At 46.2% G+C, this 15,699-nt stretch overlaps 1 protein-coding gene across 2 annotated transcripts in view; it reads left to right on the forward strand.

Moving 5' to 3' along the window:
- Window positions 1-7,016, forward strand: part of SPECC1 (sperm antigen with calponin homology and coiled-coil domains 1) — a 153,446-nt gene extending 146,430 nt beyond the window's left edge. For both annotated transcript variants that reach the window (XM_084650573.1, XM_084650574.1), the window contains one exon: window positions 1,707-7,016. In XM_084650573.1, the coding sequence (XP_084506699.1) occupies window positions 1,707-1,796 (90 nt within the window). In that variant the 3' untranslated portion in view covers window positions 1,797-7,016. The remainder of the gene's footprint in view (window positions 1-1,706) is intronic.
- The last annotated feature ends 8,683 nt before the right edge of the window (window positions 7,017-15,699 follow it).

Below are 15,699 nucleotides of genomic sequence, written 5' to 3' on the forward strand. Positions count from 1 at the left end.
GGCAGTCTGCCAGGCTGGGTGCCTGGAGCCATGGACACTGGAAATCTAGGCTGCCAAGGAGCTAGGTGGGTGAGCTCACAGAAAACTGCATGGGTTCTGGAGGAACTAGGTCAAAATTGAAACATTTCAATTATGACAAATTGGTAAATTTCAGCAAAAAACTCTTTTGTCAGAATTTTTCCAACCAGCTCTATTAATTAGGCTTGGCTGGTGTTTGCTCCCATAAAACTTTGCCAGCATATAAACATCCAATAGATGGCCTGTTATTTCTGGGAATAGCCTGCGCTCTCTATTGTGGCTAAGACAAGACCCATCATATTCTATTAAGATCTAATGTGAAGACTTTGGCATCCGCTCTGGGCAGCTAAGAAGGTTGGAGATCAGAAAGCCACTTTCTCCAGAAATTCACAGAAACCTTAAATCCCAAGGCAGTGAAGCTAAGAAGATATTAATACTACTTAGCCTTTATCTAGTGCTTTATATTTTCAGAGCAGTGGACAAACATTAATTGAGGAGGCTTAATTAAAGAGAGGCCCAAGTACTTGTCTCAGTTATATGGGTGCAACTGTCTGGAAGCCACTGGGATTGCTCGAGCACAACAGCGCTGAGAATGAGTAAGATCTCACACACCGACTAAGGCCTTGTTCACACTAGAAAAGGGTTTGCCAGTGTGGCTGTCTTACCGAGCCCGCCTAGTGGAGATACAGCTATGCCGGCAAGAGCTCTTTGGCTATTATAGCTTATACTAGTCCCCTGAACAAAATAAGCTCTCCTGGCAAAAGGACTGTTTCAATCAGGTAGCTCCCCACAATGCTGTTTTTTTGAATGGGTGTGAGAACTTGCTACTCTCCCAGGCATCTTGCACCGAAAGAGATGGTTACAAATCAGGCTACAGACATCAGCTCTGAAACATGCGAGCATGATTATGGCAAATTTGCTTTGAGAGGTGAAGATCCAGTTCAGGGATTCTTTCTGTTTTCTTACCCTAACAATGCATAAAAGGCTTTTATTACAAGAGGCTTTACTCTGAACGGGGACCTAGGGAGATAAGAAGTAACCTAGTGAAGACACAATATGTGGTGACTGTAAAATCTGAAAATACTTGGAGGTATACGTAACTTGTAGGAGCGGGTGCTTAGCTCTCCAGCAGTCAATGGCCTTGCTCCCTTGACACAGATCAGCAAGACTCTGTCATTGCCTAACTTGCTTGTACAGAAAGAGAAATACTTATTCTGTTAGGTTCATTATAATATCATTGGTTTCTTATCTGCTCTAAAGTATCCCAGGCACTCTGGTGAGGTGAGGGAGGGAGCACTGTATAAATTATCTTCATTACAAGAGTCTTCTTAGGGATCTTTAGTCTTCCTCTTACCCTGAATTCTAGTGGCTGTACATTGTATTTTGTATTCAGCTGCTTGTACTTTGTGTTGGCAGCTTGTAATTTCTTTATTCAGGGGACTCCATGCCTCACAAGCTGAGAGACACATTTAGTTTGCTGCAATAGGTCTCTTTTCCAATCAGCCCATGTTGTTCCTTGGAGATCAGTGCCATGGCAAGATTTTTTTGTTTTGCATGTATCTCTGCAATGGGGTGTGGCCCACACAACAGACCGTCGCTGAAAAGGAAAACGCATGTTTCAGGACCCCAAACCCAGTGTTACCCTTAAACTCTTTCCCCCTTGCTAACCCTCTCTGTGTCCTGTGCAGGAACTCAGTGAGATGATGTACACAGACCGGCCAGACTGGCAGAGCGTGATGCAGTACGTGGCCCAGATTTACAAGTACTTTGAGACCTGAGCCCAGAGCAGAAGGTGGGCAGAAGTGAGGAAGAGACTGAAGAATGCCACGGAAGCACTTGATCACTTTAAAAATCACCTCTTTTCTATTCCATGAGCCAACCGAGGCTCCTAGGTTGCAAGGAAAGCTCTTCCACAATTCTGATCACATCTCAGTAACCTCGGACTGCAACCAAATAAAAATCCATTGTCTACCTTTACAAACCAAATACAGTAGTAAGTTTATTTCAATATGGAAACTACAAAGGGTTTTCTGCCATTGTGGGATATTTCTGAAGATGATGCCCTTGTGCTTGATAATGATTGCCTTTCAAATCAGACTCTGCCAGCTGGAGACTTGCCACAGAACGAAGTGAATGCAACATGTACTTTGTAAATCAGTGCCTCAAGTAATGCTGGCACTCAAGGGATGCTGGCAGAGTATTGTTAATGAGCCAGTTGACAACAGTGCTCCTCTAACACACAAGTGAGTCCCTCTCTCCCCTCCTTTCCCCATATGTTTTATATATACGCATCAAGACAGATACACACACACACACAAGTGCGTGTAGAGCCTCACGCTTCTGGAGATTGACTTATTCTGGCACACGAAGACAAACAGACACACTAGGTTGCCTGACTTAGGTCAGTCTGCAGGGTCTGCAACAGGATCTTTTTCTGACTCAGAGGCCATCACATGTGCTATCACCAGTCAGCCATAGAGGTACAAAAGGGAACCAGTAGGTGCGGTGACTCCGTTCCTGGTCGAACAAAGGTCACTGCTTTGATTTGTGAGAAAAATCACCCCATTGCTTCAGTGATCAACCTTGTAGGGAGCCAGAACCCTGATACATGCCAGCTGACTGCGCCGGTTATTACAGTTATTTCTGTAGTGCTGCAAATGCAACTAGTTAGTTTTATTACACAAGGCACAAATAACCAGGCAGTGACTTGTTAAACCTGAGTAACCTGTGATCTCTCCGAGCTACACGTTTGCGGCAGGTTTGGGTAGAGTAAACTCATTACTCCAGGTTGTTCCTGAGTAATCTGCAAGAATGTGTAAATACTTGTTACTTACTACCCAGAAGGCCTTGTTAGCTGTGTCCTGGGCAGTGAAGTGAAGTGCATAGGTTATTACTGTATGTTTAGACTTGAGGTTACTGTGTCAAAGAACACACAAGAGATTAATACCAATAGTAACATGCAACTGTATTCCGTAAGTTACAGCGAATATAGCTGGCAACTCTTCATTCTGTCACTGAAGCCAGAGCTAAGCCTATGGGATCCCAGCGATCCTGCTGATATCTCCTGGCATAAGGCAGTGTTTAATTTGTCACTGTACATGCCTCTTTGTATTTGGCCCCATAAACTTGAATCTTCAGAGCTAGTGAGAAGCAGTAAGAACCCCTTGGAACAAAGGAAGTCAAAGGCAGGCCGGGTAAGCCATTTGCTCTCAGATGGTCTCTCAGAATGTGCTCTTTGTGTGTGATCTACCCACATTGTGCTGATAAAAGAAAATGGTTGTTTACTTACAATGTTTAACCTTGTGGCCCAGTCCTGATGCCTCATGAATATTAATCACCTGCAGCTAGGGGTCATTCTCCTCCCGTTCCTAAGGGAACAGAGTGTGCTCCCTGTTCTAACTCACTGCTCTAGTGAGGCAGAAACAGGTGTTTTCAATGGAGAAGCTGGGTGTTTTCAGCTTTCTGATGCTTTGCAAGTGCCCTGCACTCACTTGCTGTTGTCTCCCATCAAGGTGCTTTGGTTGCTTGATACAATGCTAGAGTCCACAAGCAGCACATTTCAAACCTTGGGTTTCTCATTTTAAAAAACTTAAGTTCTTCCCTAGTGATAAATGTTAATCCCCAGCCTTGGATTTACATTTAGAATTTGGATCTTGTTGGTTTTTCCTAAATATCTCTAATTTAAGCCCTTCTTTCCATGAGCTTTGTCCATAAATGGATGTGGTTCTGGTGCTACTACAGTGCCCAAGGCAGCTTTCCAAGAGCTGGGAGGAGAGAAGGGAAGGGTCAGGCTGCTGTCATGTAGACCCTGCACCCAAGGGGAAGTCAGACCACTTGGCCATGAATTCACCTAAAGGGTAGTGCTCAGACGGCACAGCTCAGTCCCATGCAAAATCTATAGGAAGCATCCAGGTATGTGAGGTGCTCCTGTTCCTGGAATAGGCTAGTTTAAAAGTCTGATCCTTTGCAGAACTCACTCCCTGCATGTACTGAGGGTGAGAGGTTGGTATGTTCAGGAGGTCTTAAGTGCTGGTCACCCGCCACACTTGCTATCACCTTTTGAAATCAAATAACTACTGGGAGGCACGTAACAGACTCAGCAGCCCAGTAGGTGCAACCTACCTGGTACATTCAGCAACACAGCAAGTGCATTTATCTGGATCTGAAGCAAGGACAGAACTTAAGCAGTTGGACTAATCCTGAGGGAGAGGAGGGGCTGATTATGTTATGCCTGGACTGTATTGGCAAGGAGGCCTAAAACATCCCAGTTTTAAGATTGTTCCAAGATGGGGGTCTATTTCTGTCATTTCCTGTAATTCTTACGATTGTTGTCATGGGACTGGATGTCTGTTTTGTTGCCAGCTGTCTCAGCAGAAGGAGACTAAGCCAGCAACAGTTGAATCTAGGTCCTGATAGAGGCTGCAAGCTTTGGAACAGTGTCAAAAAGGGAGACTTTAATCTCTTAAATGTATTTGTTGTTGCTCAATTTGTTTCTCCTTAATGATGTAGTCAGGATTGGGGGAGGGGTGTGTGGGGGAGAGGAATGGCCCTGGCCAATGAGCAAACTGAACAGAGGAGGTGACAAGTCCAGTTTATAACTATCTTTCATGAAAGGCATGAGGAATGAAAGTCTCCAAGAGACTTGTGAGAGTCCTTATAACAGGAACAAGAAGTGGACAAACTTAACTCAAGCTCCTGACACTTCGTGGGTGTGCTCATGTAGCTTTCCAGGCTGTGGGTGCTGCCCAGAGTCCCAGTTGGACTGAGCATCATTGCAGGGTATTCCCAAACTGAAGTTGTTTTCCTTTTAATTTAAATGTCTAGGTTAAATTCCTTTTCAAGTGTGTTGCATAGTTGAATTTGGTGGCCTTAGAGTACATGGAATGTACTGATTTAGCCATTTTAAAAGCTTCGATTTGGGTCTCCAGTTATGCTTTCATAAGAGGGTGCAGAAGTGTAACTCTGAAGTTGGTTGGTAAGAAATATTCACTTGTGAAGGGCTCCATACTGTGGTATTCCACTCCTGTATGGATGCAGCAGGTTCCTCTTATTCCCTCGCTCTGCCCTCCCCGAAGCATAGTTCATATTCTCTCAGGGGGGTGTAACCCAAGCCCCCTGAAGTCAACAGAAGGGCTTCTCTTGGCTTCAGTGGGTTTTGAATGAGGTTCGTGAAGAAGTGAGAACAATGGCAGCACAGTTTTCATTCCCAGACTCCAGACAGCACATTAGAGCCAGAAATCCTCTTTCCAAAAAGGTAGTTTTAACCCACACTGGCCAGAAGTGCCCGTGCTGCCTGTGAGAAACTGCACAGACAGGTGATAAACACATCTATTGTGGAGTGATGACAGCAGCACTTGCCCTGAGACTTATTCGAGCATTTATTCTAATCCATAGCCGCAAAATTGATTCTAACATTCCAAATCCTTCAACAGCTTCAGATGGTTGCTGTGGGTTTGGTTTTGTTTTTTCCAAGCAACTTGCCAGGGAAATGTTTTCTCAGGCTCCTTGTGGCTTTGGAATTCCCTCTCCCCAAAAATACCAGAGCTCCATGCCCAGGACAAGGTAGGATTCTGGCCTGGGCCAGCGCCTGGCCTTCTATAGATGAAGGCATCACTCTTCTAAAATATTGTTGAGCCCTGAAGGCTAGCAATTGTAGTCTTTTGCCACTGGAGAGGGGAGATTCCTAGCTTCTCACTAGGACCTAGGGCTCCCTTCCAGGCATGAGAAGTCCCAAAAAATCCATCTCTGAAGTCCTGACATTTCTAGGTCTAGAAAGCTCTTTTAGGTCATTTGAGCAGTTTTTACATGTGATAGCTTTAAGTTTTCTATCTCCCTGAGCTTTGCACAGCTTCAATCCTGGGCTTCTATTTTCAAAGTTACTAGTGATTTGAGGTGCCTCCATTTTTGCGTGTCTAAGATGAGACACTTGGAACTGGCCTGATTTTCAGGAAGTGCTGAGCATCTACCCTCTGAAAACGAGCCCTTTCTAAGGTGTCTTGAAGTGGGGACCCAGAAATTGGGGCTCCTAAGACTCCTAGTTGCTTTTGAACATTTAGGCCTTGCTAACTCAGGCTCCTGGCTTTAAGAAATAGCCCAGTCGCATTTTGGAGAAGCCTCTAACACATGCTTAGAATAGTCCTATACAGAATGCCTGGTGGTGTGGGTTTGGATAAAGGTTTTTATCAGCAGGAGTTAGTCATGCTCTGCATAACTCCCATGTGGCTTTACCTCTTCAGAGGAAAGTACCATTCCCAACTTGCGCTGATGAAACCTTTATACCACACTGTATGCTCCCCAGATATATGATGCTCACTCTTTTGCACTTGTGCACATCTGCATGTGCCTAGTTAGTTTTAGCAGGTCCCTAGACATGTAAGTCAATCCTAACTGCTGACTTTGGCTTAGCTCTTGACGAAGGTGGGGAAGAGGACAGTTGAGCTGCAGTTCCAGGAGCCTTGGCTGAAGGGATCGCATTGTGTAGCTGTTGCACAATGGCTACTAGGAAAGAGAGGAAACAAAGTGGCTGGAAAGTATAGGATCTGACTCACAAAGTCACTGATCCCACATAGAAAGCACGAAGTATTTCATGTCATGGGAGGGGAAGGCAGAGATGAGCCATGGGGTGGAAGAGGGGGTTGGGAAGCCAGCCCAGGGCCTGGGCCTCTGGGAAGGAGAGGATTTATAGTGAAGCTGATGTGCTGTTTCAGAAGACATGCACAAGCTGAGTGAATGTACAGGATGTGTGAAAGAGAAAGGGCAGAAGTGTTTGGGTCTGTGTGAGATAGTAGAGGCCTCAGAAGTCTTGATGTCTGGAATTTCTTTCAGCTGTCAGCGTGTGGTCTGTCCTTTTAGTTATCACTACCATCATGCTATCCTGCTCTGTTCAGCTGCCTTTCGTAAGCAGAGAAAAAGAAGCCAGTTCTGCCGTGGCCCCCTTCGAGTTTCTTTGAATGTCACCGGCTTTGCCAGATTTCTGCTCTGAACTCCCAAAGCCGGTGACATTCAAAGAAACTCGAAGGGGGCCACGGCAGAACTGGCTTCTTTTTCTCTGCTTATGAAAGGCAGCTGAACAGAGCAGGAGAACAGATTGGTCCCCTGTGCTGCTTGCTTTGCAGGCTGATTTTCTGGGAATGCAATTTGACTTTCCAGGTTCCTCCCCGCAAGCTACACCCATTCCTGCTTCCTTTGGCAGGTTTTAGCAGTTCTTGAAAAGTTGATGGGAGCTGCCATATCTTCTTTGCCTCAAACCTCCTTCCTGCTGTTGGTGGTTTTGTCAGTATAGGAATGCCACCACATTGCAGGGGCAACCCATAGGTCGCCTCTGTTTGATTTGTGACCCCCATGGGTACCCTAAATCTAGCCTTAGTTTCAGTGACTGCCTTTTTCTCACTTTCTAGTCGGTAAGAACCGGAGAGAAGTTGGCTCATTTAATTACAGATTTTGTACCTTTCTCAGCTTTCCCTGGTCATGGTACTAAAGCTTCCTTCAGCAAATGTCCAGGGAGGCCCACTGTTTGCAAAGCCATTCCATGTGTCTGAAATGCCGTCTATGGAGGATAAGACCCTGCGCGTTCCTGTCAAGAGAGAGCTTGCTGCCTAACAGGACTCGGGTTACAAGCGTTAAGACATTTCACACAGTTGGCAATAGCGTCTACCTTTCCAAATCGGAATTGCTTTCCACCAACTCTAGTGCTATTTAGGCTCAGCCACCTACACAGTGTAGAGTCCAGGCAGCAATCTACCCACCATTAACATTTTTCACAGCCGGTGATCTCTTCATTTTTCACTTGCACGTGTGCCAATTTTCACAGGGCAGTGCTGGGCACAGCATTTTTATTGGTTTAGACCCAGACTAGAATTTTGCCAAATAGAAGAACCATCTCTAATAGTCAAGTAATTTTAGCTCTGTCCATTGGATACAGTTGTTACATCCATGATCTAATTTATACAAAGAGCACACTAGAATGTATATACTAGGCATTGTCAGATTTGGACATGCTCTTACAGATGTATTTAAAGATTAACACTATTAAAAGATACAATGCAAAATCTGTGTACTATTTCTAATAAATCTTTTTTTTTTCTGATGGCATCTGGTCATGGTGTTCTATGTACACGAACACATCTTCTTTATGAGTCTGCCTGGGGGTTCCATTCTAATGGAAGCAATGTCTGAGAAAAATTGATAGCCCTGTGTCTGGGCTGGGCGCTCCTGTAAGATTGACAGACAATTGCTCTGTTCCAGTGATAGCAGAGTTGAGTCTGAGGAACAAGAGAAGTGTGACCTGAGCTCAGTTCTAGGACCCAGGAACTTCTACGTTCTAATGCCAGCCCCACCACTGATTCCTTCTGTGGCCAAGGAGAAGTCGCTTAACTGCTCTGCCTCTGTCTCCCCATTTATAAAATGAAGATAATATCTCTCTCGGGGGGGGTGGGGGGGTGTTGTGAGGATTAATGTTTGCATGGGGTCGTGAAGAAGAAAAGCACTGTGTAATCTATTCTAGGGCACCTCCAGGTACAATAACAGGTAAGAGCCATGTGGTATATATGGTGATGATGATTGTTGTTTCTTTGACATAGATTGATGAGACTCTGGATCTGTGTAGGGACTGGAAGGTAGGTGCTGTGAGGAGTTGATGGGGATGGGTGGAGGCTCAAATATTTTGAATCTACACATGATGTTATAACATCCTATTCATACTCCTAGGCAGTGTTCTGTAGCTGATACCTGGTACTGGAAATGCTCTCCAGCAGCCATATAGCTACAGGAAGCAATAAACGTAGATTATGCAGAGACTGAGCAGGGTATCTGCCTAACCACTAGAACAGCATGTCTGTCAGCCCTTCACAAGCCTCATGCTTTTTGCACAACAGTACAAAACAGGGGGCTCCAGAATCCTGTAGACATGGCCGTGTCCAGCTCTAATACTAGCCTTCTTTCCACATGGCAACTCCCAGACTGTAGCTACATGGCAACTCTAGGACTAGTACCAGGCATCTGCCCCTATCTTGCAGTTTAGGCATCTTCCACTGAATGGTGGTACACCCAGGAAAATTAAAACTGGCTTTGACTTTAAAACCCTTTCATGGTGGGTGGCAGATTGATGTGATCTAAGGGTGTATGGTGAAAGGAAACTGCCCTTTCCATGCGCATGATGAGAGCCAAGGCCAAGATCTTGGCATGGATAGTTGCTCCCGTCTGTCCCAATCACTTGGCTTTTTCTCTGTGCTCTCAATTTCTCTCAATAGCTTTGGATGCGGTGCAATCGCCTGATTGTGTGCAAAGCTGGAATGCAAGACATGGTTGTGCTCTCAGACAAGAGGACAAAAAGCAGAATCCCACTGACCAAAATCTGAATGCCACTGGGTGTAAACATTTAAAATAAAAGCCATGCAGTGGAGGAAAGGAGCGGTTCCTGCCAGCACAAATGTCTAAAATGCAGACTCCAATCCCTACTGCACCTTCCTTTTTATCATGCTAGTATTGTCCTATCTGCAGACAGAGCTACAGAAGCCCATCTTACTTCTGAGGAATCCAGCCTCTAGGATACTGTGCCGCAGATGGATGAATGTCCACAGGTTCTGAGATATGATTCATTGTGGGGATATACTCAAAACGCGTGGCTGCTTCTTCCCACCTCTTGGTTTAGCAAAACTGAGCTGAAAATCTCAAAAAATTCTCTCCCTATTTCCAGTACTTTCTGCTTCCAGTCAGGTCACAGAAACCCCTGGATGAAAAGGCACTCCCTATTGCATGGTGCATTTCTGGAGCCAGCCAAAATTGCTGAGAAAGCCAAGAAAATGAAAAATCATGAGAGAAACAGTTAAGCAACTGAATCTTTTCCAACCTCCCAAAGAGGTTTGAGTTCAGTTGTGGAGCTGAAGGTTCATGGGGAGGGAGATGCTACTCTCACAATCCAAACTGGTTTGTCTGTTCTTAGCTGTGTGTCACATTTAAGCTCCAGATTTTTAAGGCTACATTCTAACCACTGAAAACAGGGAATTAGTGGAAAGCTGGGCTGAACCTTCCCTGCAGCAATGTCATTATAGGGAAAAACACTGCTTTGATGTTCTCATCTGATTGGGACAGATTATCTCCTAGATATAACATGCCTAACTGCAAATGGCCAACTGCAGCTTCTATGTTTCCAAACTGCTGCCAGGTTTTGTTTTGAAGGTTTGTTCCAATTAATTCAGGGACCATTGGTCCCAGCATTCTGTTGCAGACCGCTTCTTCCATGGTTTCCCCAGAGATCACTGGTCCAAGGCATGCAACAGGATTCCATGCTGCTTACAAATTGACTCCTGGTTCTGATAGTGGGCATGGACAGGGAGTCAGCAGCAATGTGCTAACAGAAGCTCTGATGAGAATCCCAGCTGCCTTGGCGTGCAGGAAGCAGTGATTCTCAAGGTTTTGTTGATATCTGAGCTGCGGGCTTTTCAAGAGGTGGGGGGATGGCTGCATTGGGGTCTTTCCTTTGTGCTTTGCAAGTTAGAATTCTCATCTTCACCAGAGAGGAGGAATGGTCTTGTAGTGAAAGCCCTAGACTAGGACTCTAGACACCTGGATTCATTCCCTCTGTGGCTTTGGACAAGGCATTCAACCACTTTCTACCTAAATTCCCAATCCTCCTCTTACATGCTGTGTATCCTTTCCTCCCACCCTTTGTCTTGTCTTTTTAGATGTAAGGTGTTTGGGACAAGCGCTGTTACTTGCTATGAGTTTGTACAGGCCCTACCACAATGTAGCCCCACTGTTAGCTGGATCCTGTAGACATGCTTATAGTACAAATAGTTAATAAGTCCCAGGCCAGGCTGGTTTACCAGTAGTGATGAGTTCTACAGGTGAAACCCACGTCCATGTTGCACAGCCGGCTGTAATCTAGCTGTAATTCCCACTTGTAGCTTTGTTGGAGGTGGAAATTCTAAAGCAAAAGGAGATGCTTGGAACTTGATTTTCAAGTTTGTGTACAATTGTGTGCCTCATTTGCATACATACCATGATTGTTCCAGAATAGGTATTTACATATGCAAATAACCACTGGGGTATAAAATTGGCTACCTCTGCCTACAAGTTATAGTAACCACACGTACAACTTAGGTACACAGATGTGAGCAGATCTTTGAGAAACGGTGTTTGCTCATTTCCATATCATTATCCAGAATGTCCCAACAGCTCCCAGCTATATCATGTCAGGGCTGGGATCTGAGCTCTGGGCCATGGCAGGAGTTTGGATACACCAAGATCTTTTCTGTACTCTGCAAAGCAGCCCTTTGAGGAATTTTTGCAACCACATGTTGAGACTAGATTCCATTCCCAACCTGTTCCATTCCTAAGCTGTTGCAGAGCTAGCTGTCACTCTCTCTCTCTGGGATACAGAGATGCCACAAGATGCAGCATTCTTGTTAGCATTTTTTTTTTAAAGGAAACAAACAACTGGACCTGACAGTTCATGGCTGCTTAAATTCTATCATTGTAACCTAGGCTTAGGTGGTAATTGCTATCAAACACAAAGTCATGTTGTTGCAATGTATTCCTCTAGATTCAGGCAAACAGCAGGTCATGAAACAAAATGTTTAGAGTGTTACAGTAGACACACACTCTGTGCTGCTTGGCTCAAACTATTTACATGACCTTTTACTGATGATTTTGCTATGGTTCATTATGCTCTACTTTGGTGGGCAGTTGGCAGAGCGTACTGGGAGCTAGGGAACTGCCACAGAAATGGAGACAAGGTGGATTCCGTTTTCATCATGGAGTCAAAGGGATTCAGTCACGCGCTCTCTGTAAATGTTAAAGTAATCCCCATGCAGTGCTCTGCTACCCCTTAGATAACAGGTTTTGCACCAGTTCTGAAGCAGAAGTCTCTGTTACCACCATGGCTGGCACTTCCATTTCAGAAGTAAATAGCCTAGATGCTGACTAGGCTATGCTGCCCTGGCACTGCATTAGTCCGCCATGCGATATATTCCACTCACTCATATTCATGTGCTGGGAAAATCTGAATTTGTGAGTGGAGCTTCTCAGCCCTTCTAGAGTGACCCCTGATTCAGCCCATTCTCAGCATGCATCCTTGAAGGCGCCACAGACTCCTTAGTGTCTACACAGAGATCAAAATCGCATGGCTGGCCTGGATCAGCTTGCAGAGCTTGGGCTCTGGGGTTGGAAAAAATCACTGTACAGACATTGGAGCTTGGGTTGGAACCTGAGTACTGGTACCCCATGAGGGTGGCAGGTCCCAGAGGCCAGGCTCCAGCGCGAGCCTGAATGCCTAGACAGCAATTTTTAGCCCTATAGCCCGAGTCAGCTGACCTAGACCAGCTGCGGCTGCACCACGGGTCTTTTATGCCTGTGTAGACGTACCACAAAGGACCAAGGGTCCCTGCTTTGGCTGCTTCTGCCCTGACTGGCTAGCAGCTCTCGCTGGCTCTGCTTTGCAGCTCTCCCAGCCTCACTCTGGGTGGGGTGGGGGGCTTGTGCGTTTGCGAAGTGCTATGAGAGCTGTGGACAGAAGGTCCTCGGGGAGGGCACACGACTGTGAATTCTCAGCCCTGGTGCCGCTGAGGAGGGTCTGTGTTTGTGGGGAAGAAAGCTAACAATTCTACTGCATGGGCCTCGCTTTGCGTGCTGGAATTCCAGGAAGGAACGGGCTTGGGGTTCAGGGCCTGGTTCATACTGAGTTACTGATTCCCCAGCTCTGAGTTCTTCCCTCTTGGCTCCAGTTAGTCATTAATCGCGCTGCTCTGCCTCGAGGCTACCTCTGCCCAGGCAGAAGGGGGCCCCGAGAACAAGGCTTTCAGACTGTTGCCTAGCCAGTCAGGCCTGCCATTCTGAATCCTGACACTCCAGGATGCACAATGCTCAGAGACCTATGGGAAGTGACTCTCAGTCTGACTGGCCAACACAAACAGGGTCACTCCTGGATTTTTTTCTGTAGGGGGTGGGACTTCCTTTTATGCTGTCATGCAAGATGGCCTTGTTTGTATTTTGCCTTTTCAGACAGCACATGGCTCAGGAGATAAGAAATGGTCTGCAAGCTGGAGTACACAGGAAGCAGTTCCTTCCTGATCCCTGCCGCGATCAGCTTCCACCCTGAAGCCTGAGTTCTGATTATCCCTGTTGTGAGCTGCCAGTATTACCAATGGCCATAAGGTAACAAGTTTATATCTTTTATTTATAAGGCTCTGACTAATACTGAGGGTGACATTTTAACAAGAAGCAGCTGCTGGTGAGTATTGGTTGAGAAGTTGCCCTAGTGAATCAAAAGGCACAAGTACCATATTCTGCTTTGTTTGGCCACTAGAAAGCATCCGAGTCCTGCATTCTATAATCAGTTCAAACATTCAGGGATGCTTATGCATCGAGTCACAACTCACTCTGATTTCTGGCTTTATGAACACCAACTTTGCATACCACTTGCCATGACTCAGGCAGCAGGAAGCTTACTTTGTATATAGCGTTGCCATGGTAGAAATAGCTCTGTGTCTTGATCCACAGATGCATGATTTCAGGATTGAAAATGGGCATCATGACATGTCTCCATCTGGAGCGAAGGGACTGGTTTTGTTGTTATGGGTTTTGTACAGCACCCAGCACCAATCCCATTTGTGACCTTTGGATGCTGTGGTTCTATAACTATTAATAGTGACATGTAACCTTGCAGTGTGGTTGTGAGAGTCCCAGCAAGGAGTTGGTGACTGAAAGCTCAGTCTGCAGGAGTAGCTCACAGGGTAACCGTTACTGCTACAGCTGAATGGAAAGGCACGAACCAGGCTGCTCAAGCTCTGACTCGGGGGGTTGGGGGCCCCCCTGATATTGTTGCAGTAACTTGGGAGGCAGGGGTGAGGTTGCAGCTCCGAGGGCAGTGGCATTACCACAGCGCGTTGAAAGGTGGGTCCCACCAGTGCAGCTGGTGGAGAAGCACAAGGCAGCACGAGCAGCATTGAAAGCAGCCACCTGCTGAAGCTGAGACCTGCCCACCCACTAAGTTCAGAATCTGGCAGCCAAAGCTTTGCGGTTGCCCGACATGACTAACTCCAGGTCACATGACAGAGCAGGAGGTTTTTCTATGCCGAGAAAAACCACCTACAGCTTTCTCTTTTGCCCCTATTATACACGAGGGTTTCAGCATGTGGAGCTAGGAGTGCTGAAAGGCGGCTGTGGGGAGGCGTCTCTCCCAGCATGCTCTGCACACACAGTCAAGAATCACCCCTTTCCAGGAGCTTAGCTTTATTAACAAAGAAAACAATAAGGTCAGTTCAAACCTTTGGCCCATCTTGGGCTGCTTCTAAGGTTCCTCCCTGCAGATTGCTCAGCCCACCTCCTAAATCCTCTCTCTCTCTCTCTCACCACTCTCATGTCCCTTAAATCCAGGAGAGACACTGAGCTCCCTGGCTCAGTGAGTCAGCAGAACACACTTAACATTTCCCAGCTGGATCTGCTAGGGGCAAGAGGGTTTGAAGTAGACCCTGCCAGCCTGTTCCAGTAGCATACCTATGCTTATTCTTATGGCTGCATTTATGGACCGTGTATTGATTTCTGGTTTGGTTTGGTTTGAATATAAATGCCTCAATTATTTTACTCCCAAACCCTAAAATCAAAGCAAGCTGAGGACCGTACAATAACAAGCCAGTCTGTGCACAGTTGCAGGAGCAACCAGCCATAAGCAAATGGATGAGCATAGCCTTCTTCACTTGGGAGCAGCCCTCTAATAAAAAGTAGTGTGTGGCCCATTGCCCACAAGTCGTCCTGCTATAACAATCCAGTGCATGCAGTCCACCAGTAATCAAATCCTGTGCGCAGCTCAGCCCAAGGAGCAATCGCAGGGACACCTCTGAGCCAGAGGAGAAAGGGAAGAGATTTCAGTCTGAAGCTGGCAAAGGGGCTAGTAATAATAAATAGCCTGCTACTGTGTAAAGTAGCCCAGGGTCCATTTGTTCCCTTATCTGCAATTAAGCCATCTCACACCTGCCACCCATGATGGACAGTTTAAGGAAGAACTCTTACAAGAGTGGAAACCAGCCCAACGCTATCTTGGTTCTTGGGCTCCAAGGGTTTAATGGCCAGTTTGTATACAGAACTCATGCCGGTGGATCTGGAGGGTGAACGGGGCTGTTTGATAACTGGGTGACATATAGGAGGAGAGATCTCACAATGTGTGAAGGACCTGCTGTTGTTATGTAGTGTTTGTATTACCATAGCACCTAGGGGCCCTAGTCATGGGCCTGTGTCAGGCACTGTCCAAACATAGAACACAATCTCCTCTCTCTCTCTGTTGGAGGATCACTGGAAGAGGCTGTGTCAATAGCACTTGGTCCAGTAGATTTAGTGTAAATCCAACAAGTGTTAGCTAGCGTGGGGTACGTGTGTGATAGGACCTTTCGTCCATGTTTGCTTGGCATATCTGAAGGGAGCCAAATTTTGCACATCTACCCTGCATTTACGGAATTCACTGAATCCAAGCTCCCCTTTAACCTTTAGTGGGCCCACTTGCGAAAGGGGACTAGCCAAAGACAGGACACGTAGTCCAGGGCATTGCTAGCCTGATACTTGGGAGACCCAGGTTCAATCCCCTGCTCTGCCACAGACTCCCTGTGTGACCTTGGGCATGTCACTTTGTCTCTTTGTGCCTCAGTTTCTCATGTGTCAAATGGGGATTACAGCCCTGCCTTGCCTTACAGG

The sequence above is a fragment of the Lepidochelys olivacea genome, assembly GCF_965140295.1.
Source record: "Lepidochelys olivacea isolate rLepOli2 genome assembly, chromosome: 17".
Classification (NCBI taxonomy): domain Eukaryota; kingdom Metazoa; phylum Chordata; order Testudines; family Cheloniidae; genus Lepidochelys; species Lepidochelys olivacea.